General features: G+C 42.0%; 1 protein-coding gene and 1 long non-coding RNA gene across 2 annotated transcripts; one reads left to right on the top strand and one right to left on the bottom strand.

Annotated features, from left to right (window-relative positions):
• Positions 1-4,725: 4,725 nt before the first annotated feature.
• On the bottom strand, positions 4,726-17,895 carry SDE2 (SDE2 telomere maintenance homolog). The gene is made up of 7 exons (XM_008544384.2): positions 17,608-17,895; positions 12,717-12,834; positions 11,028-11,139; positions 10,263-10,432; positions 9,589-9,703; positions 7,622-8,126; positions 4,726-5,534 (listed from the first exon to the last, which is right to left on the bottom strand). The coding sequence occupies exons 1-7, from the start codon at positions 17,725-17,727 to the stop codon at positions 5,313-5,315; spliced, it is 1,362 nt and encodes a 453-aa protein (XP_008542606.2). The 5' UTR covers positions 17,728-17,895; the 3' UTR covers positions 4,726-5,312.
• A 2,673-nt stretch (positions 17,896-20,568) lies between these two features.
• Positions 20,569-26,066, top strand: LOC139080680 (uncharacterized). Its single transcript, XR_011535382.1, has 3 exons — positions 20,569-20,815; positions 24,861-24,959; positions 25,662-26,066. It is a non-coding gene; the product is annotated as an uncharacterized lncRNA (long non-coding RNA).

Raw genomic sequence — 26,066 nt, 5'->3', positions numbered from 1 at the left:
CCCAATGACATTCTTCACAGAAATAGAACAAAGAATCCTAAAATTCATATGGGGCAACAAGAAACCCTGAATAGCTCAAGCAATCTGGAGAAAAAAGAACAAAACTGGAGGCATCACAATCCTAGACTTCAAAATATACTACAAAGCTATGGTACTGGTACAAAGACACGCAGATCAATGGAACAGAATTGAGCCAAGAAATAAAACCACACATCTACAGACAGCTAATCTTCAACAATGGAGCCAAGAACAAACAATGGACAAAGGAAAGTCTCTTCAATAAATGGTGTTGGGAAAACTGGACACCCACATGCAAAAGAACGAAAGTAGACGATTATCTTTCGCCATACACAAAAATTAACTGAAAATGGATTAAAGACTTGAAGGTAAGACCTGAAATCATAAACTCCTGGAAGAAAATATACGCAATACATTCTTTGACATCAGTCTTAGACGGATCTTTTCTTTGTTTTTTTTAAAGATTGGCACGTGAGCTAACAACTGTTGCCAACCTTTTTTTTCCCCCCCTGCTTGTTTTTCCCAAAATCCCCCTAGTACATAGTTGTATATTTTAGTTGTATGTCCTTCTAGTTGTGGCAGGTGGGATGCCGCCTCAACGTGGCCTAATGAGCTGTGCCATGTTTGTGCCCAGGATCCGAACCCTGGGCTGCCGAGGTGGAGCACACAAACTTAACCACTTGGCCATGGGGCTGGCCCCAGAAGGATCTTTTCTAATACCATGTCTACTAGGACAAGGGAAACAAAAGAAAAAATAAACAAGTGGGACTTCATCAGACTAAAGAGCTTCTGCAAGGCAAAGGAAATCAGAAACAAAATGAAAAGACAACCCACCAACTGCAAGAAAATATTTGCAAATCATATACCCGAGAAGGAGTTAATCTCCAAAATACATAAAGAATTCACACAACTCAACAACAAAAACACCACCTGATCAAAAAATGGGCACAGGATATGAACAGACATTTTTCCGAAGAAGATATATAGATGGCCAACAGGCACATGAAAAGATGGTCATCATCACTGATTATTAGGGAGATATAAATCAAAACTACAATGAGATACCACCTAACACTTGTTAGAATGGCTATATTCACCAAGACAAAAATACAACAAATGCTGGAGAGGTTGTGGAGAAAAGGGAACCCTCGTACTCTGCTGGTAGGAATGCAAATTGGTGCAGCCACTATGGAAAACAGTGTGAAGATTTCTCAAAAATTAAAAATAGAAATACCATATGACCCAGCCATGCCACTACTGGGTATTTATCCAAAGAACTTGAATCAAATCAAAAATTCAGAGAGACTTATGCACCCCTGTGTTCACTGCAGCATTATTCACAATACCAAGAAGTGGAAGAAACCCAAGTGCCCATCAACTGATGAGTGTATAAAGATATGGTGTATATATACACAAAGGAATACCGCTCAGCCATAAAAAAAGGCAAAATCATCCCATTCACAACAACATGGATGGACCAGGAGGGTATTATGTTAAGTAAATAAGCCAGATAGAGAAAGACACTGTATGATTTCACTCATACGTGGACGATAAACGAACACATGAACAAAGAGAACAGTTTAGTGGTTACCAGAGGCGAAGGAGGTAGGGGGTGGGCAAAAGCGCTGAAGGGAGAGGCACATTTATATGGTGACTGACAAACAGGAATGTACAACTGAAATTTCATAAACTATCATGACCTCAATGAAAAAATAAATGTATATATGCATCTCTTGTAATTTAGTTTATATATAGATAGATAGAGATACACACACATTTTTAATGCAATACTAGAGGTTCTGCTTCTGATATGACTGAGCAGCTTCTTTTGGACCAAGCTTCCTGTAGTTAAGTCATAAACTCTGGACAAAATACATTGAACAACTGTCTGAACGCACTGGAGAAGGACCAGAAGCAGGCAGACACTTCAAGGGAACAGGATACTTGGGAGAAGGGAAGAGTATGGGGAAGTCTCCCCCTTTTACAGTTTTTAGCCCCTACTCTGTACGATGCCAGGTGGCTAGAACTCTGATGGAAAAATGCAGTCTTGCTGGCTTGAGGAACCAGAAAACAAGAGTGAAGGAAGAGGTCCTGGAAGGGAGAGCCAGAGCAGGATAAGCCAAAAATTCTGTGTCTGTAAACTCTGCCTCCTGAACCACATAAGCACATGGCAACTCCAAGCAGTAAGTAAGATTCAAGGGTGTTGCCCATCTGGAAAAACACAGTGTTTAGAGTTTGAGTCTAGCCATGTTAAGTGCTTGCTAAAAAGAAACAAAAAAAAGAGCAACACTCCTGAAGACATATACCAGAATCCAGAATCTCCATAACATCATTCACCATGTCCGAGATACAACCCAGAACTATCGACATGTGAAGAATCAGGAGAATGAGATCCATTCTCAAGAGAATCAACAAAGATGGACCCTGAGCTGATCCAAGTGTCAGAGCGAGCAGACAAGGATTCCACGGCAGCTATTATAACTATGCTCAAGGACATAAAGGAAATTATGCTTGTAATATAGAAAATTTCAGCAGAGAAATAGAAACTTAAAAAAAAACCTATAAAATAGAAAGTCTAGAATGGAAAAATACAAAATCAAATAATTTTTTATATCGGCTTAGTAGAATGGAAGTCACAAAATCCATGAACTGGAAGCTATATCATAGAAATTATATAATCTAAAGAATTATATAAAGAGAGAAATGTTTGAGGGAAAAAAACAGACCGAGGGACTTCAGGGACTATACTTAAGAGGTTTACCAAATTCGTAATCCAAGTCCTAGAAGGAGACAAGAGAAGACATTGGGCAAGAAAAAGATCTGAAGGAATAATGGCTGAAATTTTCCCAAACTTGATTAATGGTATAAATTTACAGATCTAAGAAGTTCAGGAAACCCCAAGCAGGATAAAGACACAGAAAATCATAACCAGGCATACCTGAAAGCAGCCAAAGAAAAAGACACAACATATAAAGTGGACCAGTCATTGCACAGGCCACTGACTTGTCATCAGCAGCAGTGGAGGCCAGAAGACAGTGGGAAAAGATCTTTAACATGATGAAGAAAACCCAACACAAAAATAGAATTTGTTGCCAGCAGACTCATGCTAAAAAAATGTTAAAGAATATTCTTCAGGCCAAAGGGAAACGATACCAGATCTTCAAGTAGGAATGAAGAGCATCAGAAATGGTAAATATGTGAATAAGCCTGACTTTTTCCTCTCAATTTAAAAAAATATATATGATTAAAGCAGAAATTATAACATATTACAGGACTTAAAATGTATATAGATTTCATAAAGGTGACAGCTAGACCATAAAAGACAGGAATGGACATATATAGTTGCAAGATTTCTACATTTTATGTGAAGTGGTACGACATTAACTCTAGGTAAACTGAAAGACTGAAAACATACGTTGTAACTCCTAGAGCATCCACTAAAACAACTATGCAAAGAGAGTACAGCTACAAAGCCAATAAATTAACATGCAATTCCAAAATAATCAACTAATCCAAACAGAAAAACAGTAACTGACAGACCTAAAACTATGTATTGCAATAATTACATTTAATGTTAATAAACACTCATTAAAACATGGAGACTGTCAGAATAAAAATGTAAGATCCAAGCACATGTTGTCTATAAGAAACCCACTTTAAGTAAAAAGACACAGAGAGGTAGAAAGTAAATGACTAGAAAAAGGTATCCTCTGCAAACATAAGCATAAGGCGGCTGGAGTGGCTGTAATTCACACCAGATAAAGTGGACTTAGAAACAAAAAGCAGCAGCAGAGATAAAGAGGGAAAGTTCATAAGGATGAAATGGTCAATTCAATAGGAGGACGTAACATAACCCGATAACAGAGATTCAAAATATGAAGCAAAACTTGATAGAATTAAAGAAACACACAACTCCACAATCCTAACTGGAGATTTTAACACCTCTCTTTCAGCACTTGACAGAAATAAACAAAAAAAATCAGTAAAGACGTAGAAGAGCTAGACGATATCAACTATCTAACCTAATTGATATTACAGAACAAATTCACCCAACAATTCAGAATATTTATTCTTTTCAACTGCATGCGGAACCTTCAACCAGACAGACCATATAGTGGGCCATAATACAAGTTTCGATAAAATTAAAAGGATCAAAATCATAAAGAGGATATTGCCTGACCTCAACAGAACTAAAGTAGAAATCCAGTAACAATAAGATACTCAGCAAAAGCCAAACGTTTGCTAATTAGACAACGTACTTCTAGATAATCCATGGGTCAAAGAAGCATTTACAAGGAAATCAGAAAATATTTAGAATCGAATGATAATGAAAATAGAACATTAAAAATTTTGAGATGCAACTAAAGCAGTGCTTAAAGAAAAATTCTGAGCTTTAAATATTTATATTAGGAAAAAAAAGTCTAAAATCAATGGCCTAAGGCTTACCTTAAGAAGCTAAAGAAAAAAGAAAAAAGTAAATCCAAGTTAAGTAGAAGAAAGGAAATAAAGAGCAGAAATCAATGAAATTAAAAAGAGTTGAGAAAAATTAATAAAGCCAAAAATTGATTCTTTGAAAATCAGATCAACAAAATTGATAAACCCCTAGCTAGACTGATCAGGACAAGGAGGAAACAGAAACGATCAGTATCAGAATGAAAAAGTTACCACCACAGCGCCTACAGACGTTAAAAGGATACGGAAGGACTATTTTTGTTTTTTAAAGATTTTATTTTTTTCCTTTTTCTCCCCAAAGCCCCCCGGTACATAGTGGTATATTCATCATTGTGGGTCCCTCTAGTTGTGGCATGTGGGACGCTGCCTCAGCGTGGTTTGATGAGCAGTGCCATGTCCATGCCCAGGATTCAAACCAACACAACACTGGGCCACGTGCAGCAGAGCGCATGAAATTAACCACCTGGCCACGGGGCCAGCCCCACGGAAGGACTATTAGGAATAACTTTGTGTCCACAAATCTGACAACTTGGGTCAAATGTATAAATTCTTTGAAAATATAACTCAACTAAATGACACAAGATGAAAACAAAAATCTGAATAGCCCTATGTTTATCAAAGAAATTAGACTTGGTACAAAAAAACCTTCCCACAAAGAAAACTTCAGGCCCACATGGTTTCACACATTAATTCTATAAATATAATAATGAAAAAGAGGATAGTTAGAATTGGGTTATTAAAAAGTCAGCTTTAATATCGACAGGAATCATGGCTGAGAGTCAACATGATGCAGGTTCTAAGCGCTGGACTAGAAAGAAATAGGAAATCCGTTCCAATGACGTTCATCTCTTCTTCCCTTTCGCAGGCTTGGCGAACAAGGCGGGGTCTATCTGCTCCCTGGCCAGTCCCCTGACGGAGAAGAGGCGGGCGGCGCGCTCCTGGAGAGTGCCCCCACACTTCAGCCCCAGCGCCATCAGCTCGCACTTGAGCCTCTCCAAGCCCAGTGACTCCACTTCCGCAACAGAGCTGAACGCCAGTAAATCCACAGTCTCCAGACCAACACCCTGAGGAAAGAAAGGAAGCATTTAAAACAGGCTCCTTCCTCTGAATAAAGACTCTTCAACTGTCAACTACATTCTGTTTTTCAAGGAATTTTCATTTTAAATTGTCGTATCTTGCTATTGAATTTTAATAATCATCTAAATGTTATTCCACATGCATTCTCAATACACATTGTTAATAAACAATTTTTCATCTATATATTTGAAACAAGTATTTGGAACAGTAACAGAAGTTATAGGATTCTCAAACAGATTAATACTATTTTCTTTCTTTTTTGATTTTTCCAGTAAAAATTCAAACAGTAAGATATACCCAGCCTATGCCCACACTATCAGCACAGAAAAGAGCAGCACCCTATCACGCTTAATTTTAATGAGATTCACATGCCTGTGAATCTTTTAATTCTGTAATCTTAATACTTTCCATTCCAATCAAATAATTACGACTGATGGTAAGAGTCCTCATGCATGTAACTCAGCAAACTCCAAAGCCGTTCAACAGACTCACAACTCTTCTATAGACCAAGTGACCTGAAGACAAAAATCCAATGCTTCTGATGACGAACGCTCTGCAAAAACGGAGATACTCACATCCAGGGATTTTCACAAGATATATTCAAAGAGCAATAATTTTCTCATAGAAAGTTATTTTCTTAAATAGTAAAGAGCTGTAGGAACAGACACTTGATCTTTCTAGTTATCCTTATTTTTCTTTTTTTAAAGCCATTTTATTGGATTTCTGAAGTGAATCTTGGTTTCACTGTTTATGGCCAAATCCATGTCTCCGGAGACTCACACGTGGCCGCAGCCGGTTGTCACAAATACAGCAGCTCCTGCTACCTCACCAGGAACAAAATTCCCATGGCTAAAGGCTCAAAGACTGAAAGTCAAATCGGGTTTTATTCACAAAACACTCCTTTATTCATTTTCCCAAGACTTCAGTGAGGATGAAGGCCCTAATATACACGAGTAAGGTAAGAGTTCCCTGCTTACAACTCCAGAGACGGCGTGATGGTCAGTTTAAAGCCCTCAGCATGAAAATCCCACCAGCCTCCCTCGAAAGGGCCATCATTGCCTCTGTGCCTATGTCCTGGGGGTGGAAGGTGCTGGTTAAACAAATCATGACAGGCTTTGTGTTTGTCAAAGGAAACCAAGCAGTTCAGGTTTCACCTGTTGTACAGAGCAAGTCAAGACCTTAGATCAAAGCGCAAACACTGCAGCTCTCGGCTGCAAGCTAGTCCACTGAAGCCGGCGAAGGAGCGACTACCCAAGGAACGGATGCACAACGAAAATAAACCCTTAAAAGGCTGAAGGGAGGACTTCAGATTAATGACAAATTAAAAAGGAGCTGCTCCCCGTCCACAGGAAAGACTCCACATGCAGCTGACAATTCAAACAGTATCTCACATGAGAAAGAATAAGTAACTAGAGGTTTAGTGATGGGAAAATGAGCACACTTCATCAAATCTAAAATGCCATCCATCACAATATGCATTATTGTACGTATTATTAAGAAATAGGGGTCAGCCTGGTGGTGCAGTGGTTAGGCTCACACATTCCACTTCGGCAGCCCAGGGTTTGCCAGTTTGGATCCCAGGCGCAGCCCTACGCACCATTTATCAATCCACACTGTAGCAGGCATCCCACATAAAATAGAGGAAGATGGGTACAGATGTTAGCTCAGGACCAATCTTCCTCAGCAAAAAGAGGAGGATTGGGGGCAGACATTAGCTCAAGGCTAATCTTCCTCAAAAAAAAAAAAGAATAAACCAATACCAATTAAGCTATGTGATATACACGCAAATTCAGAGATAGTAAAACGTGATAAACATGTATCTCAGAATTGATGAAACAGGAAACCAAGGACACCCCCTAGTGGCAAATTAATATAAACTCTAGAGCTGAAAAAAAAAAAAAAGGAAGGCTCTCTCTCCGGGACAGGGCAAGCTTCAGTATCACCTGTATTTCTGATTATTAAACAAGCCTTTCCACTAAGCAGCCGACGGGAAAAAGCACATTTTCATTTTAATGACTTATTGTGGAGATTAAACTGATTTGGCTCTGGACATCGACCCCAAAATTCTACTTACGGTGCTTCCTGCCTGGCTTCTCCCCAGCTCGGCCATGGGAACGTTCTCCCTCTCTCCTCCCGGGGAAACCTGGGCAGCTCTTCCCTCATCAGTCCTTTCTTTTGTCTCTTCCTCCTTATTCAGTCCAGCCCCAACTGCTTCCTTTCCGATGGCTCCTTGACTCCCTGACTCCTTTTCCTCCTGGGTTTCCTCTGTTTCTGCAGCCATCTTCCTTTCCACATCCTCCTTTGCAGATGTCTCCCCCAGCTCAGGACAGGAGTCTTCTGAAACACCGTTCCCAAAGTCACTCGCCGGGGTCCGTGCTTTTTCTGGCAAGGTAGAGTCTGTACTCAATACTCTCGCCCCCTGAGAACTACTTGGAAATTCGGCTGCCATCTCAGCACCATCACTGCCATTTTTTGGAACATGGCAGCTCGTTCCTGAAGTCCCAGGTGCTTCTTCACTGTCATCATCTGAGCTCTCAGAGCTGGACCCCTCCACAGTCTCTAGTCCTTCCATGCCCAACCTGTCGGAAGCAACAGAAAGGTTAACACCATTATACCTTCCACTCAAAATAAAAAAAGAGTTAGTTTGTCCAGGGAACAGACCGTCTAACTAAAAGCATCTGCTAGCTTGAGATGGAGAGTAGATAAGTTTCAGAAAAAGATATTCCAGAGGTATAAAGAGAAGGGAAAAAAAAATTCAATGAGACTGGAACCAGCCATCCCAAAGATCCAAGAAGATCTCTCTTTTAAACTTGTGCATCTCTTAAAACAAAACTCACTTTGCTTAAAGCTGTTTTCCTTTGTTATATGAACTTTAACTGTTGGAAATTAGATAAAATAATAAAGTTAAAAGAAAATCCTATATTTTATTCATAATTGCCCAAAAGAAACTACCCAAATGTCTATCAACTGGAGAATGGATAAATAAATTGTGGCACAGCCTTACCATCAATAATACTTGGTGATAAAAAGGAATGAACTACTGACACATATAACACCATCGAGACATTTCAAAAGCACTATGCTAAGTGAAACGAGCCTCTATAAAAGGCTCCACGACATTCTGGAAAAGACAAAACCATAGGAACAAACAGCACACCAGTGATCAGTGGTTGCCAGGGGTGGAAGAGGGGAAGGGATTAACTGCAAAGAGGCACATGGGAAGTTTTTAGGGAGATAAAAATATTCTATATCTTGACTTTGGTGGTAGTTACATGACTATATTTTTCAAAACTCACAGAACTGTTCAATCAAAAAGGGTGAATTGTACTGTATACAAATTATACCTCAATAAATCTGACTTAAAAAGAACCACACAATACTGCTACCTTTTCTCTCAGGAACAGCTAATTCTTATTTCAGAAAGAAAACAAAACATTCTATGCTGGACTGACAGTGACATGAACTTTGGTTAGTAAAAATCTTTCTGTCCTCAAAGGGGAGTCGAACAAGGAAGCGAGATCCACTTGGACTTATCATTTTCTAGAACTTGGCCCAAGGGAACTGGGCTGGTCCCCAGAGGCCAGCTGGGAAGAGTGGGAGAGCTCTGAGAAGAATGGAGAAGAAAAAATATTGTGTGCTTTTCACCCACAAGTGCAAAGTGTGAAGAGAGGTCTGGCAAAGTGACCGGAGACCTCAGCGAGGACTGTGAGAAACCAGAGAGAACACAGAACACCTGGAAAGTACAGCCATGGCTTCCACACGGAATTTTTGAAAGTTAACTCTCAAGAACAAACAGCAATTCAGGCCCAAAGCTGTTTTTATGTGGTGTTTCACTGTAGATTCTATTAATGGCACTCAGAGCAGAAACCTTTACTAGTGTGTACAATGTGACTATCACTGAATCTGATGACTGAAGCTCTCTGGGAAATCTGGGTACCCATCAAACGTTACCTAGGAAGGTGTTTACCCAGACAGACAGGAAGGAAACATAACACCTCAGTCCTCACAGATGGATTTGGAATGAAAATGAAACATACTCACCAGAAGCATTTCTTTTTCCCGGCCCTGGCTCCTCCGTCTGCTCCTGATGTGTTAGGCCGTTTCCGACTATCCCCAATTTCTGCCGATACCATCTTGCTGGAGGCGGCCTGCATACCTAACCAGAAATGTGAACAACTGGGTTTCAACCATCAGGACCAAGTGTAATTATGGGCTTGTTATTTGCATACATTTGTCTTTCCTGTTACATGAAAACCATTTTGATAGAAAAGATTCCTTCTTATTCACTTGAACCTAAATAGCCCTAGCATAATGCTTTGGATGCTAAAAAAATACACTGATGACATTCTCATTAAAAACCATTTTTTAAAAATGACCTGAAACTAGAAGCAAATATGCTAATAGCTAGACAGCTCCTGAAGACTTAGCTTATCCCATGAAGCTCAAACAGTGTTCTCACCTGGGGCCCACGGGCCCACAAAAGTCAGGAGTCAAGTATGTCAAATGTTGCATACGTATATGTTCTTTTGTTTTCTGGGGTGTGAGATACACTGTCTTCATTATTGAGGGGGGAGGTTCCACAGCTTTCACCAGATTCTCAGGGGGCAGTAACCCAAAAAGCTTTAAGAACTGCTCTTTGCACACAGTGTGGAACGGTCCAGAACAGCTGGCTGCAGGGGTGCCTGCTGCCCACACTAAGGAGCCCTCATTCTCACCTTTGAGGACAGAATCCTCCAGGCGTTCGGCCATCTCGTGGCACTGCTGCTGGTAGTCAGGGCTGCTGAAGCAGTGCCGGGGCTCTGTGAGCTTCCGCTGCAGCCGCTCCAGGCGCCTCTGCTCCTTTTCAGCCTCCCGCTCGGCTTGCTGTTTGACCCATTCAGCCATTCTGGGGAAGGGAGAGACACACACGCAAGTGAACGGCTGTATCACACATACGCTTTTAGAACTGTAAAAAGCCCGCTAGGAGCCGGCCTGGTGGCACAGTGGTTAAGTTTGCACGCTCTGCTTCAGTGGCCCGGGGTTCCCAGGTTCAGATCCCAGGCACAGACCTAGCACTGCTTGTCAGGCCAAGCTGTGGTGGCATCCCACATAAAGTAAAGGAAGATTGGCACAGATCTTAGCCCAGTGACAATATTCCTCAAGCAAAAAGAGGAAGATTAAGAACATATGTTAGCTCAGGGCCAAGCTTCCTCACACAGACACAGAGACACAAAAAACCCTCCCAAATAATGCTCTCCTGTTCACATTGTGATATTCCCTCAGAAAGATGTGCCACACTTACTACCAGCATACTGTAACGGACTTAACTAAAACCCAAAGATAATTATTAAATTACAGAAAAGGTTAAATCTGATAACAGTAAATCAGAGCATGAATATTTCAAGTTTACATTTCCGATACGCAGAGCATGTGTATAACCACTGTTGGTATGAAAGTATGTTTCTCTCTTCAAAAAAAACAAAAACCAGCGGGCATCTTACGCTTTTTCATGATTGACATCTCGTAGTCTCCTTCCACTGAGATCCCGGCAAGCTTCTCGATTAGTTGTCTTCTCAATCTGAGCACCAAGAGCTCGGAGCATAGAGCCAAAACCTGAGCAAATATATTTGGAGAAAGCAGGTTAAAAAGCGTTCAAGGGGACTGGCCTGGTGGCATAGTGGTTGGGTTCGTGCACTCCACTTTGGCAGCCTGGGGTTCTCAGGTTGGAATCCCAGGCGTGGACCTACACACTGTTCACCAAGCCATGCTGTGGCAGCATCCTACATACAAAAAATAGAGGGAGATTGCCACAGGTGTTAGCTCAGGGAAAATCTTCCTCAACTCAACAGCAAAAGACATTAGCTTAGGGCCAATCTTGCTCATCCAAAAAAAAAAAAAAGTGTTCAAGGATGGATAAATGCCAGATTTGTGAAAATAGTATTACATCATAAGATTAAAGGTGATTTCTGCTTTCTTTCTTTTTAAAGGAAATAGACATCAAGATTCTAACCCAGACAGCAAAGGCAAAAGTATTGATAAACTTGCTTCAACCTTGTGCCTTTTGCCCTTCCTCTTATATTTCTGAAATACTGTACCTGTACCATTGGGATCTTTTAGAGGGCTTTACCCAGTGCCAGACATCCCAAGATTCCAAGATTAATAAGTAAAATTATATGATGAGATTTTGCAGTGAGTTTAAAAAGAAAGGCAATTTTAAGCTGTCACTGGCTGATATGACAAACTTCATTCTTATTGACACAATTTCAAACAGCAGGATGATTAAAATGTGAGATGTCAGCTCTCTGAAAACCAAACAAATCACTGTCGATTTTGAGAAAGCTTAGGGATTACATGTTAGTGTATCAGGAGAAAGATCAAGAACTGCTCACACAATCACCCCTTGGCCTCGCGGAGAATGGGTTCCAGGACTCCCTGACAGATATGGATACCAAAATACCCCGATGCTCAAGCCCCTTATATAAAACAGCAGAGCACTGTACATAACCTACACCCACCCTCCCGTACACTTTAAATCATCTCTAGATTAGTTATAACACCCAACACAATGAAAATGCTACGTAAATATCGGTTAGGGTATAACGACAAGAAAAAACGTCTGTGCGTATTCAGTGCAGATGCAACCATCATAGGCCTTTCGCTCCGCGGTGGGTTGAATCCAAGGATGTGGAACCCACAGACACTGAGGGCCAACTGTATTCAGTTTTTACTCTTAGTTTCTTTTCCCTCTTAGATGTATCAGTATACCCAGGACCTTAATCTACCCCAATCTGTAAATAGCTGGATTTCATGAAATGACTTTAGATCTCCCTTGGAACTACAATAACTAGACAAAATCTTGACAAAAGCAGGAGATTTGATTGTTTTAACACTCTTTCTTCAGCAAATTGGACAGACTAATGCCCACCTCTCTTAATCTAATCTTCTCCAAAGTTTTAGAGCCCAAGTTGCCTAAGAGCCATCTGGCCGGAGAAGGCGAGAATTGTATCAGACAATACCTTTTCCCAAAAAGAATAAAGGAGAAAATATTCAAAGTCAGGTAAGTAAATAAAGGACTTCATAAGGCGAAACGAGGCTGGCATAGTGCAGAGACCAAGCAGTTTGTTAAAGTGATACATGCGGCTCGAGACCGTGGATGCGTTACAACTAAGCAGTCACCACTCGCGTCCTACCTCCTTTTCCACCACAGAGCCTGGGTTCCAAACTATAAACAGCTCCACGCTGCACCGTGTCACTGGAGTTAACAAGCGATCCATTGCACTTCACAAAGAAGCAGTCCACAGGGACACCCTAGAGACAAATTTGGGGTTTTTTAAAATGCCATCTATGAGACAATACAAGTTTCTTAGAGGAATGGACCTAGCTTATCATCTTTTTATTACTCTAGCTATAAGCAAATAGTGCGTATTCAATTAATATGTTTAACTGAAAATGAAAACTACCAAAAGAAAGTCATTTCATATGACGTATTCTTGGTACAATTTTTTCCTAATACCTAGTCACAATATATAGAAGAACTTTTCGTCTTTTGTGTGAAAATAAAAACTGCTTCTTTCTCCTTCTCTAATAAGAGATTGGAGTCAAGGTAGAAAACTATACATGGCTGAGATCCAGTAAGTCTGGCGGTCCCATTTCCTCTGATTTTTTAAAACAGGTAACAAGCTAAACATCAAGAGTGGCCCCCAAGTTTAGAAGTTACAATATACATCCTGAAAAGTGTAGGTAGGGATAAGAATGGGGGAAGGGAGGAACCAACAGTATGGTTTTTAACACACCTACATAAGCCTTAACAGTTTTAGGACCAGCTGGCAGCCGGCGCTTCTCTCTTCTGCTAGCCTTCTCCTGAGTTACTGGCCAATCATTGCAGAAGCCTAAGTATTCCCACACCCACTCCTTATATTTCAAAAAAAAGAAAGAAAGAAAAATCTCAGAGTGAGTGATGAAAAGAAAATACAAAAACTGTAAGTCTTTCAAAACAAGTTTCTGATACTATAAGACAACAGAGGAGTATTCTCCCAAGTTATATGGAAATTAGGAGGTACATGATTAAATTTACAGTATCAAGAATGAAGAAATCTAAACACCGATAGGAAGGAAAAATGCACTGCTGTTAGCTTCCTGAAGTGGAAACAATGAACTTTCATTCTGAACCACATCACACAGCTACTCCAGTGGGAACCATTCATTCACCCAACAAATATTAATTAAGTGCCTACTATGTGCCAGGTCCTTTTCAGGTGTTGGGATACTACAGAGAATACTACAGTGAATACACATCCTGCCCCAGGGAGCTTACACTCTAGCAGGAAAGACAGACAACGAACAAATTATATATTATGTCAAGTGGCGATGAGCAGGGTAGAGGGGACAGAATGTGTGGATGAGGGTGGCGGTAACCTATTTTATACACAGTTAGTCAAGGAAAGCTTCTCTGATCAAGAGACATTCGAGCAGAGAATTAAAGAAAGTGAGAGAACAAGCCACACGGCTATCTAGGGAAACAGCATTCCAGATGGAGGCAACAAACGCAAAGACGCACAGCAGGCATGAGCTTAGAGCATGCAAGGAACAGCACCATGCCAAGAGGCTGGAATGAAGTATGCAGAAGGGGAGTGACAGGGCCTTAAAAACCCCTGTAAGGACTTTGGATTTTGATTTGAATAAAACTATTGCAAGATCGTGTGAACAAACTGAGATCTGAGCTATGCCCTTTAAGGATCTCTCTAGCTGTAAATTGAAAATAAGACTATAGATGCAGAGAAATCAGTGAGAAGCTATCGTGACAACCCAGGTGAGAAAGGAAGGCTATTTGTACCAGGGCGGTCGTGGCAGAGGCGATGAGAAACGTGGGATTCTGAGGACACTCTGAAGGCAGAGGTGACAGGACTTGCTAATGCTCTGGATGAGGGGAGTGAGAGCAAGAGAGGAAAAAGATGATTTAAAACATTTGGTTTGACCAGTGGGAAAACACTGGAAAATGCAGGGGAGAGAGAACTAATGCTAAAATAAGTCCTCCAGCAGGTGAGACAGGATGGGATACTGTGCAAAGTGGAAGAAAATTATTTGTAAAATAATGAGGACTGTTCATCCACGGTAACAGAACACAAGGCTGAATATACGGCAGGTGCGTAGAGGCACTGGTGTGAGGACAAGGAAATTCTCTCCTTACTGCTTGTACTTTCTCAGTGAACACAAAGCATGGTCCTTGGGATGGAAGAAGTATTGGAGTTTTAAAGAGAGAAGATGTGAAAGAGCAACTCCGGAGAGTGAGAGAGTGATGAACTAAGCATGCTCCCCAGCCCTTCCCACAGCACGGTACACATAAAAAATGTGGGTGACGCTTGGGAAAACGAGCAAAGCTACTGAGGCACCCCCCGACTGTGTCCAGGGGCCAGAGGGCTATGTGGATCAATATTCTCAGCAGTCCTGCAAGGAGACTGCCAGAAGAAACCTGCTCTGCATTAGGAAAATACAGTAGAAGTGCCCAGCAGTGCTACAGTTGGTATTTGTGAATTTAGAGTGAAAGTGATTTGTGTGATTAGTTTCCCTACCACAGTCACCACCCAGGCGATGGACAGACTAGGTGGAGTTGGATTTAAGTGGACTGGAGTCTCCCCAGGCAAACATGGTAGCAGGAGAGAGGAGCAAGGGGGCTCACGCCATACGAAATGATGCGATTAACATGAAGGCCTATTCTCATCTGTAAAACACTGTCTACTTTAAAGAGTTGTAAAGATTAAATGAGATATGCAATACACCTCGCATTTGTTTAATGTTTATAAATTAAAAGCTACTTTAGTTTCTTTTAATATTTTATATGTCTAAGAGGCACAGTATTTCTAAAATTCTAAATAACTTTAAGAGATATTAATGTGTAGGCAGAAAGATTATACACATTACTTTGTTTCCAAACAGAAGTGCTTATGAAACAAGACAAATGATCGACAAAATTGCATTTTCTGATTAAGATTGTCAATTAATAATCACTAGTAGAAAATAAGAACAAAGAAAATCTGGAGTCAATTTAACTGTCTCTAACCACTTGTGTATTATGATGCATTTCAAGCAAAAGTATTACGTGTGCCTTAGCCCAGTCGGCGGTCTAAGGCCACCAGAGACAAACCTGCAGTTAGCAAAGTCAAATTTACTGACTCTGCATCAAGGGGGGGCTGCACACCAGAGGAATCATGGGGTGTGTCACCACCAACAACAAAAAAGAGTTACTATAGGATTTGGGGCAAGGGAGGAGTTTAGGTGAAATTTAAATGAAACAATGTTTTGAGAGGCTCAAAACAAAGCAGGGCTGTGTGTAAAAGGGACAACATCAGTTCTAGACCGTGAAGTAGATCCAGGCGCCTATTTCATTGGAAACTACAAAGTTAAGATAAATGTGGAATGTTGTGTTCAGAAACCCCTAATCTAAAGCTCTGCACCTGGGCTGGAAATCAAGCGTGATTCTCTAGATCAAAGTGACTTCAATTCTCGAGGCAAGAGTGGGATGCTTCATTCATACCAACAGAATTTCAAACAACAAAGTTGCTTATAGTCTGTAATTTTCGAGATCAAGGTTTCTCAGTGATAAGAAAGCAGGAGACTTTCAAGGGAGTCATCATGACATTTCACCACTACACTACGGCCTTTCCTCTACTCACTTGGCAGCTGGCTTTATCTGTGTCTGTTATCTCAGCCTGATGAATAGTAGGGCACATTTCTACTTTCTCAGCAGGAGCTAACACTAACTTTATCATGTGCCAGCACAGTTTTGTTTTAAAAACCTTAGGTGTGCACTTGAGCTATTTTTATTTGTTCCAGCATCTCATCAAACGCCCTTTCATAAGTTCTGTGTTTGTCTTCACATTTGTAACAGTCATGCTTCCTGAGTACCTGAGTGAATTCATTCATTTATATTTCTTCCTCCCTATTTAAAATTATTTTTTCCAATACTCCTTATAATTAAGATCCTATTTTTTTCTGGGCTCACTTTGGATCAATTATCAGTATGTTTGAAAACTGTACTCATGAGATGTTATTTTCAGAGATATTAAAATCCAAATATTTTGGAAAATATTCCCCCATTCAGTGGTCAAAAACAGTTCTGACAGTTTTTCCACTGGATTGCAGTGTAGGAAGAAAAATGGGGAAGCTGAAAAACCACATTATTTGCAAACACACGTTGCTTCTTCACAGAATCCGTCCAAGTAAGGATTTGATTTTGACTGCAGTGTTAACATATGTTAAGCCTATAAATAACAAGCAGAGGAAACACCCTAGAAAAGCACGGATGAGGTGTGGTTATAAAGAAAAACGGAGATTTTAGTCAAGTGCCAAAATTGAAATTACATTCAGGGAGACAACCGAAATCTTGAGATAACTGAACAGGTTTAATATCTCACAGTTGGTGAAAAGCTTGCTTGCTTGATAATTAAGTAAACCATACATGTAACTTTACAAGTGCATGGCAGGTTTTCAAAAATACGCATGGACAAATGAGACCATCGAATGATGAGGGAAGACATCTAAATGGCAGGCCCCAAGAACCATGCCCTCGATAGCACATGTGTGCAAGCGCTTGGCCCCGACCAGTGACCAGATGAATCCATTTCCCTCCCAAGCATCCTTTGGCCTGGGTTGGATACGACATACTTGTCTAGGTTGGAGCTAACGAGGCTGTGCGATCAGTGGACAAAATGTACGTCACATAACCATAGAAGCAATGTAAAGAAAATGTAAGGAAATCGGGCTTAAAAGTCATCTGGTCCAAGTGCCTCATTTACGGATGAAGACAGAATACCACAGTGTTTCCTGCTAGTCCAGATTCAGGGCGGCACTAAGCGCCTGTGAGCGCAGGGTTTTTTCCCCCTTCCGTAAGGAAACATAACAAAAACCACCACAAAACAAAAGCAAAGGAAGGCCTCGGCAGCAGTCTGAAGCACCTTAAAACTGAAGAACCCTCAGCCTCAAAAACCGAAAACCCCAAAGAGAGCGCCCGCGACCGACCGTCTCCGCACCCAATCCTGCCCCGTCCGCCTCTAGCCCCTTCCTTCCAGGAACCGCGAACCTCACCAGATCTTGGCAATGTCGGTGGATAAAATCTCGGACGGAGCACGGCGCCGAGCCCCACCGCACCGCCTTGCACCCGAAGCCGGGGCCGCGAACCCACACCAGCGCTGCCGTCTCCGCCATTTCTCCTGGTCCCCGAATCTCGACCCGCCCTGTGGCTACGAGCCACACCAGCCCGACGCCTGTTGATGACGTGTCCCTCGCGTTCCAGCGCCCCGCCCCTCCCGTCTCCGCTCGCCCCGCCCCTCCCCTGGGGCCAGTCACGTGAGCCAGGCCGCCGAGCCGCGCCGGCGGGGGAAGAGAAACAGGAAGGGCCTGGCGGAGGCAGATAAGACGGCGGAGCGGCGGGGCGAGGCGTTGCTAGGGGGGTTGCTAGGGCGGGGCTCGAGGGACTCCTATAAAAGGCCGGCGCGGGCGGGGGTGTGGAACGTCCTGGCTGGGAGCGATAAGACGGCGGCTAAGCACCGCCCCCTGCCCCGGGCTTTGGCCCTTTTCCTCGCATCTGTGTGGTTATTTTTGGGTCGCGAGGAGTGGTGGCCTGAGAAGGCGCTGCTCCCTGGGGGCGCGAGGGAAGAGGCAGTCCCGGAAGCGGTTCTGGGGGGCTGCTTCCTCTGCCCTGGGGAGCTCCCCCAGCCCTGGGGGCAAGGGAAACGCCCTCGGGAGGTCTCTAAACAACGGCCCTGGGGGGTTTTCCTCCCCCCGGCTTGCCAAGCCTTCTCTTCCTTTGCAGAAACTGCCAAGCTCTCGGTTTCTGCCAGCCACGCTCGGTTTATTCTTATTTCCGCCTGTTTGCGCTCTGCGTTATCTCCACTTCAGCTCTGTTTTCAAAATATTTCCCAACAAGTGGGCCCTTGTGAAAGGCAGCGGCGGGAGTGACGCTTATAGTCCTGCTGCTTCAAGAAGCCCTGCGTAACTTCGATTCTGCACCATGGAAACGCGCTCTTACCGATTTGAATAGCATCCCTTTAAGGCTCTGGGAATCTGAAGGAGTCCCTTAATATTTAATATGCTGAGATTATGGTATTTCTAAAATCCTGAACGGTTTAAAAGCCACTAGTGTGAAGAAAGGATGGTTATCGAGAGAGATCTGTGCCTACTAAACACAAATGTATCGGCGCACAGAATCGAATCCTCTGCTATTCAGATACTTGGCAAATGAAACTCATGGCTGAAGGGAAAGCAACAGAAAATTCAGAAATCATTTCACTGTGGCAGTATGAACAAAAATAGAATTTCAAGGCCTGTAAAGTTATAGATTCTAACTCTTTATTTCACTTACACAGGAGAGAAATGAGAGAGAAAGGGCCTCCATGGAGATTCCGGTAGATAAAGAAAAATTACCCAAAATAGTAAAGATGTTATACCTAGAGAGCAGTGTTTTGCGAAAGGGGGTGTCACGGTGACCTTGGGGTCAGTAGCTGTCTCACCAAGTTTACATAAGCAGTCCAAACTCCGGAAACCTTGAGTCTTTCTATAATCTCCCTCCCAGGTCTCCATCGCCAGGGTCCCTGAGCAAGTGACTTCAGAGACCTGAGCCCTAAGCCTCTTCTTTGTTAATTCAGGATTTCTTCTTTCTGGGGATCAAAAATGGCTATTTCCAAGGTCTGGGATCTTCCTCTCCTACGAGTAAGCAGATAAAGGAGCAGTTTAGGTTTACATAACATGTTGCTTCAGGGCAATGATTTGCATAGGGTGTGGGTTAGTCCTTTCTGATAAAGTCCACATTTATTACTCCATTATGTCTAGTCCTTCCAAAACCCCAATTCTGAATGAAATTGTTCGCTTTTTACTCCTTTGTTGCATTTAAACCCCTATTATTTAAAAAATCCCAAGTATTGACTAGGCATTTGTCATTTAAAATATGAAATAGCGGGGCCGGCCGTGTGGCCAAGTGGTTAGGGTCGCGTGCTCTGCTTCGGTGGCCCAGGGTTTCACTGGTTTGGATCCTGGGCGCAGACATGGCGCCACTCATCAAGCTATGCTGAGGCAGCGTCCCACATGCCACAACTAGAAGGACCTACAACTAAAATATACAACTATGTATGGGGGGGCTTTGGGAGAAAAAGGAAAAATTTAAAAAAAAAAAAGAACTATTGTTATTAACTTTTCCAAGACACAAATTTCCTGAGCAATATCTAATCTGTTGTTAAACCCTCACAATGATCACGTAGCACCATGACAAAAACAAAGTAGACATTAAATAAATATTAGTTGGATACTTGATGAATTACTAACGTAGTAAATCTAATTATTCCCAATATACATCTGAAAAAAAGTATTTTGCACTAATATAACACTTTCTTTCCTAAGGATGCAGAAGTCAAGTGGATTGATCATTATTAAATTTATTTAAATAATGAGGAAATTGAGATATCTAAAGTTAGGGCCATGGCCAAGAACACAGTGCACATCAATGGAAAAATCTAGAAATACAGATGATGATTAGGTGGGTGGCTGAGAGTATGTGGTGGTGTACAGTAGATGATGTTATGTAGTCAGGCTGGTCAATGGTTATGGAAAAATAGAGACACTACTGCCACCTTCCCCACCTCATGGTGTTAGGTAAGGAAGGACAGGAAGACACATGTAGGGTTGTGACAACTAAGTGGTGAGTGGGTGGGGACCAGTTCCTCTACTATCAAAATAGTGCAGCCGTGCTCCTAGGACCATATTTGGTGTTCTCGCTTTGTTCCTGCCCTCTTCTCCTGAAGAGTGACTCTAGCTATACATTTGCTTTTTGAGGACTAGTTCAGCCACCTCGAGAAGGACACTGTAAGAGCATCCTGAGGCGATGTGGAATAATTGTTCACTGCCAGGAAATGACAGCACTAGACAATGTTTGTGTGGCAACCCATGACAGGGGCTCCATTGAGCCAAAATGTCATGCTGGTCTGCAAGAACAGGAAGCAGAGCTGTACGCTCTGGCAATTTTCATAAATAGACAGCAAGGCTCCCGAAACTAGTGAATTCGTGGACTGTATCCATGTGTGACATGCAAGTGGTGCTTCTGTGTTTTCAGCCATGTCCATGCTCAGAGGAGACGAAAGGAGGCTGTTAGTGCCGTCTTTATGACAAAAGACAACAGTCCAGGCTGACTCCTCCCATGCCACAAAACTGCTATAAACTCCCAAATTGGCAAGTGTTGGCTTATAGATGGCACCAACCCCAGGAACGATGAGGTCAGCTCCTGGGATGGAAAAACAGCTTCTGGGTAAGTGCTCTGTAGTCCGCCCTGGGTGGTGGATGGTGTGGGAGGTGGAACCTAAAGCAAGAACCCAAGATGTTTGGCTGCCAGGAAAGGCTCCACCCTCCTTCCTTTATTGAACAGAAGAAAACAGGACACGTCAAGGGCGAGGTGGAACTGAGAGGTAGAAGAGGTTTGTATTTAGCCCTGCTGCCAGGAAGGAACATGAAAGGGCAGAAGACAAGGGGCAGAGCAGAGATCAAAAGCGGAACCCACAGTCAGTGGGGACCCACAGTCGGAAGCCCACCTCTTTGTAGTATCAGCAAGAAGAAAGGCTCTTCATTCAGGGTGGGCTGACATCAATAAATCTATCATCCCTGATTGCCCTAAATATTACCTTGTTTGCAGTATCACGATAACGCTAGTTTCCAAAGGCTTCTTGGTTATAATCATTCTTACATCGCTATCAGATAATGTTGATACATTGAACAATTTTAGTTCCTGTCCTGCTGTTCACTGCATTATAAAGCAAAACTGGCATAGCACCCATTTTCCAGAAATGTAGTATCTCAGCACTGGAATTTTTTCAGCACTGAAATTTAATTTCTCTCCAGTCAATAAAAATCTGTAATAAATTTTTATGAATTCTGCATAGCCAAGACTTTCAAAGGGGATTTTCCTGCTGGAGAAGTGGTAGGTCTTTGGGGGGATTTTTTCTTTCATTAGTTGGCATTAGAGTATGTCCACTGTATTAGGCAGGGTCCCTCCAGAGAAATAGAGCCAATAGATGTAGATAAAGACATAGATAGAGAGATTGACTTAGAAAGAGTTGGCTCACACCTCATGCAACTATGGAGGTGGACAAGTGTCAAGATCTGCAGGGTGAGTCAGCAAGCTGAAGACTGAAAACCGAAGATGGCTGATTTTGTGGTTCTAGCTTGAAGGCCAGTAGGCTCAAGACCCAGAAATTCGCCTTGCTGGAAGGGGGGTCAGCCTTTTTGTTCTATTCAGGTCTTCAGTAGACTGGAGGAGGCCCACCCACATTATGGGGGGCAGTCTGCTTTACTCAGTCTACCGATTCAGATGTCAATCTCATCCAGAAACACCCTCCCAGACACACCCAGAATAATGTTTAACCAAATACCCAGGTCCCCGTGGCCCAGTCAAGTTGACACATCAAATGAACCATCACATCCACTAACTGGGCTTATCTTTGATAAAGAAATAACCTTCACCATTTTACTTAATTTTACTTTGGCAACTGAAGGGGAAACATTATTTGGTGAATAGACTTATTAAAACTCAGATGCTTCTTACTCGCCAGAGTTTTTGCTGTGTGAACCCAGGAAACTCATGTGACTGCGAGACACATCTGCTTCTGCATGTGTGACGGCTACGCTACAATTGTCAGAAGTCATCTTTGACCACAGGGTGTGGTCAAAGTTCGTAATTGTGAAATTCTCTGAGGTTTTTTGAACCTTTTGAAAAGTGTTGTACCTTATCAATTAAAATGTCAGGAGTCGTTAGACAACTGAATTAGGATGCTAGTTTAAATAAATTAACTAAATTTATTTTAATAAGTCAGCTGTCTGGCTAACTCATCTACCTAAAACGTGGTTTTAAAAAATGAAAAATAGAAATAACCCAAAGGGCTCTACACAGCTAAAGTCTGTGCATTTTTCTCATAGAACCCTTAGACTCTTCTTCTCCTTTTTTTTTTTTTTTTTTTTTTTGCTGAAGAGTATTTGCCCTGAGCTAACATCTACTGCCAATCTTCCTCTCTTTGTATATGCGCTGCCACCACAGCATGGCCATTGACTGAATGGTGTAGGTCCACATCCGGGAACCAAACCTGGGCTGCGGAAGCGGAGCACACCCAAATTAACCACTAGGCCACCGGGGCTGGCCCTAGATTCATCTTATTTTAAAAAGGATTCTAGCAAGTGTGGTGGCCTGCTTAACAGCCTACAGAAAATTAGTAAATTGAAGTGAAGTAAAGTCTACGAAGTGGAAAGACACGAAGAATGAAAAGCAGAACGAGGGCTGCAAGAGGCTGGAGTGGGGACAAGAATGTGAAGTAACAGTTGCCGCCAGAGTCATGTAAAAAGACAAAACAAAACTAACACTGCTGTTGGGGAAGATTTTGTATGGGGTCAAACAATGTGACACAACACCATAGACCCTAAACACATTCCTGCACCACAGTGGAGGGAGAGCATTGTCCTGACTCCTGAAGGAAGGGCTCAGGGATGTTCAGTGTGCCCTGGTGACGATGACAAGGCAGGAGGATGCACTTTAGGAAAAGTCCACCAAAAAGGGCAGATTTCTGAACATTCATAAATATGTGGGTTAAACCCTAACAATTAAGAAAACTGAACTATCCAGAACAGCATGCTTCCCGAAAGTTCCAGATAGTGAAAGTCTTAGCTGTTTAGGCGCTCCCCACAAATAACTTTTGTTCTTCAAGGTGTTTCAAATGGAGGGTCGGACGGACTGCTTGTGTCCAAGTAAACAATTTCCTCCTCGTTACTGTGACATGACATTGTTTTCGACACATAACTTCTCTTTTAATTACCCAGAGCCTTGAAAGACAGGCAATCTGTGCCGCCCTGGATAAGAAAATAAGGATGAAAATGACACAAAAATTCTCTCATTTTCCATAAATTAGTAGAGGGCTTTCCTCTGAATATTTACTAGACGTCTACAATCCATGTATCTGGGCTATAGAAAGGGTTCATAAAGGATGTGAAATGCATATTTACCCTGTAATGTCTGTTGCAATCCTCTGGACATTGGTGTAAAGACAGGAGTAACGTGCATTACGTGCTGCTATTAGGAGATGCAAAAACTTCATACACAGTCTCCAAATGATATTCATATTAAATTAAAGCAGTGTTTCCCAAAGTGTGTTCCATGAAACCCTAGGTCACCACAATGCACTATTATAAAAGAATTCCATATTCAGAGCCAATCCTGATGGGCTAGCAGTTAAAGTTTGGTGCACACCACTTCGGGAGCCCAGGTTCAGTTCCCAAGCGCAGAACCACACCACTTGTCTGTCAGTAGCCATGCCGTGGTGGTGGCTCACATACAAGAACTAGTAGAGGGGCTGGCCCCGTGGCTGAGCGGTTAAGTTCACGCGCTCTGCTGCAGGTGGCCCAGTGTTTCATTGGTTCGAATCCTGGGCGAGGACATGGCACTGCTCATCAAACCACGCTGAGGCAGCATCCCACATGCCACAACTAGAAGGACCCACAACGAAGAATATACAACTATGTACCCAGGGGCTTTGGGGAGAAAAAGGAAAAAATAAAATCTTTGGGAAAAAAAAGAACTAGTAGAATTTACAACTATGTACTGGGGCTTTGGGAGGGAAAAAAGGAACAGAAAGGAGGAAGATTGGCAATAGATGTTAGCTTAGGGCAAATCTTCTCCTGGAAAAAAAAAAAAGAATTCCATTTTCAAATAAATTAGGGAACACTCCCATACTATATGCTCCCTCGTAGAGATTCACAAAGTTCATTAACATGATAAAAGCCCTGAGACATTCTGTTATCTTTGTTTAATCCAATATTTCACAAACTTATTTGACTATGGAACTCCTTTTCAAGTTACCCCTATATGCACACACTAGGAGCAGTATTCACAAAAGGCTGAGGTCGAAGTCTGGTTAACTGTGGGGTCTCTTTTTTTCTTCCAGTTTTATTGAGATATTATTGACATAAAGCACTGTAGAATTTAAGGTGTACAGCATAATGAATTGACTCACATATATTGTGAAATGATTACCACAATCAGTTTAGTTAACATCCGTCATCTCATAGATACAAAAAAAAAAGAAAAAAAATGCTTTTTTCCCTTGTGAAGAGAACTCTTAGGATTTACTCTCGTAACGGCTTTCATTAACACCACACAGCAGTGTTAACTGTAGTCATTATGTTGTACATTACACCCCAAGTACTTATTTATCTTCTAACTGGAAGTTCGCATATTTGACCACCTTCCTTCCCCACACCCTGCCTCTGATAACCACAAATCTGATCTCTTTTTCTGTGAGTTTTTTTTTTTTCAGATTCCACATATTGGCGAGATCATACGGTATTTGTCTTCCTCTGCTGACCTACTTCGCTTAGCACAATGCCTGTGAGGTCTATCCATATGGTTGCAAATGGTAGGATTTCTTTCTTTTTATGGCTGAATAATATTCCATTGTGTATACATACCACAACTTCTTTATCCATTCATCCATCAATGGGCACTTAGGTTGCTTCCATGTCCTGGCCATTGTGAATAATGCTGCAGTGAACATAGAGGTGCAGATATCTCTTCAACAGAGTGTTTTCGTTTCCTCTGGATATATTCTCAGAAGGGGAATTGCTCGACCGTATGATAGTTCTATTTTTAATTTTTTGAGGACCTTCCATACTGTTTTCCATAGTGGTTGCACCAATTTATATTCCCACCAACTGTGCACAAGGGTTCCCTTTCCTCCACATCCTCGCCAATACTTGCTATCCCTCGTTTTTTTATAATAGCCATCCTAACAGGTGTGAGCTGATATCTCATTGCGGTTTTGATCTGCATTTCCCTGATGACTAGTGATGTTGAACACCTTTTCAGGTACCTGTTGGCCATGCATATATTTTCTTTGGAAAAATGTCTGTTCAGGTCCTTTGCCCATTTTTAATTGGATTATTCAGGGTCTTTTGCTGTTGAGTTGTAGGAGTTCTTTATATAATTTGGATATTAACCTATGGGGTTTCTAAATACAAACCAGAGATGCTGACCACAAAGGCACTGCCTCCAATTCCTCAGGGTGTTATGGAGCTCAGTTCATTTTAATTTGTAAAAACGAACACATTTTTCTCCACAGGCCATCAAAATCCACTTTACCTGAAATATTTTTTCTTGTTGTTTGGACCCGGGCTGGTGAGCTAAGTCTTCCTTCTTGCTGCCTCTTGGAGGAGAAGGTAATAACCGAACACAGTGACATTACTTGTCGTCTTCACACTCATGTGCAGAGTCGATAAACACAAAAGAATCTACTGTGTCGGGATGAGCTTCTGTGTCATCGTAGCTCAGCTGGAGATTTAGAGACCTGCAGTGGGAGTGGGTTGTTCGATTCAACTTAACAACCATTCATTTCTTACCTCCTAAGTGCAGAAAAAGAGAGATGAGAGACAGGCGACTGGACAGAGAGATACCAAGACAAGAAAGGGAAGGGGCGGCTCTCCAGATGCTCTAAAACCATAATAAATAAAAAATCATTCTTAAATCA

Source organism: Equus przewalskii, chromosome 31, assembly GCF_037783145.1.
Source record: "Equus przewalskii isolate Varuska chromosome 31, EquPr2, whole genome shotgun sequence".
Lineage (NCBI taxonomy): Eukaryota > Metazoa > Chordata > Mammalia > Perissodactyla > Equidae > Equus > Equus przewalskii.
Note: the sequence above shows the minus strand (reverse complement) of the source record. Positions and strands in the feature narration are given on the sequence as shown.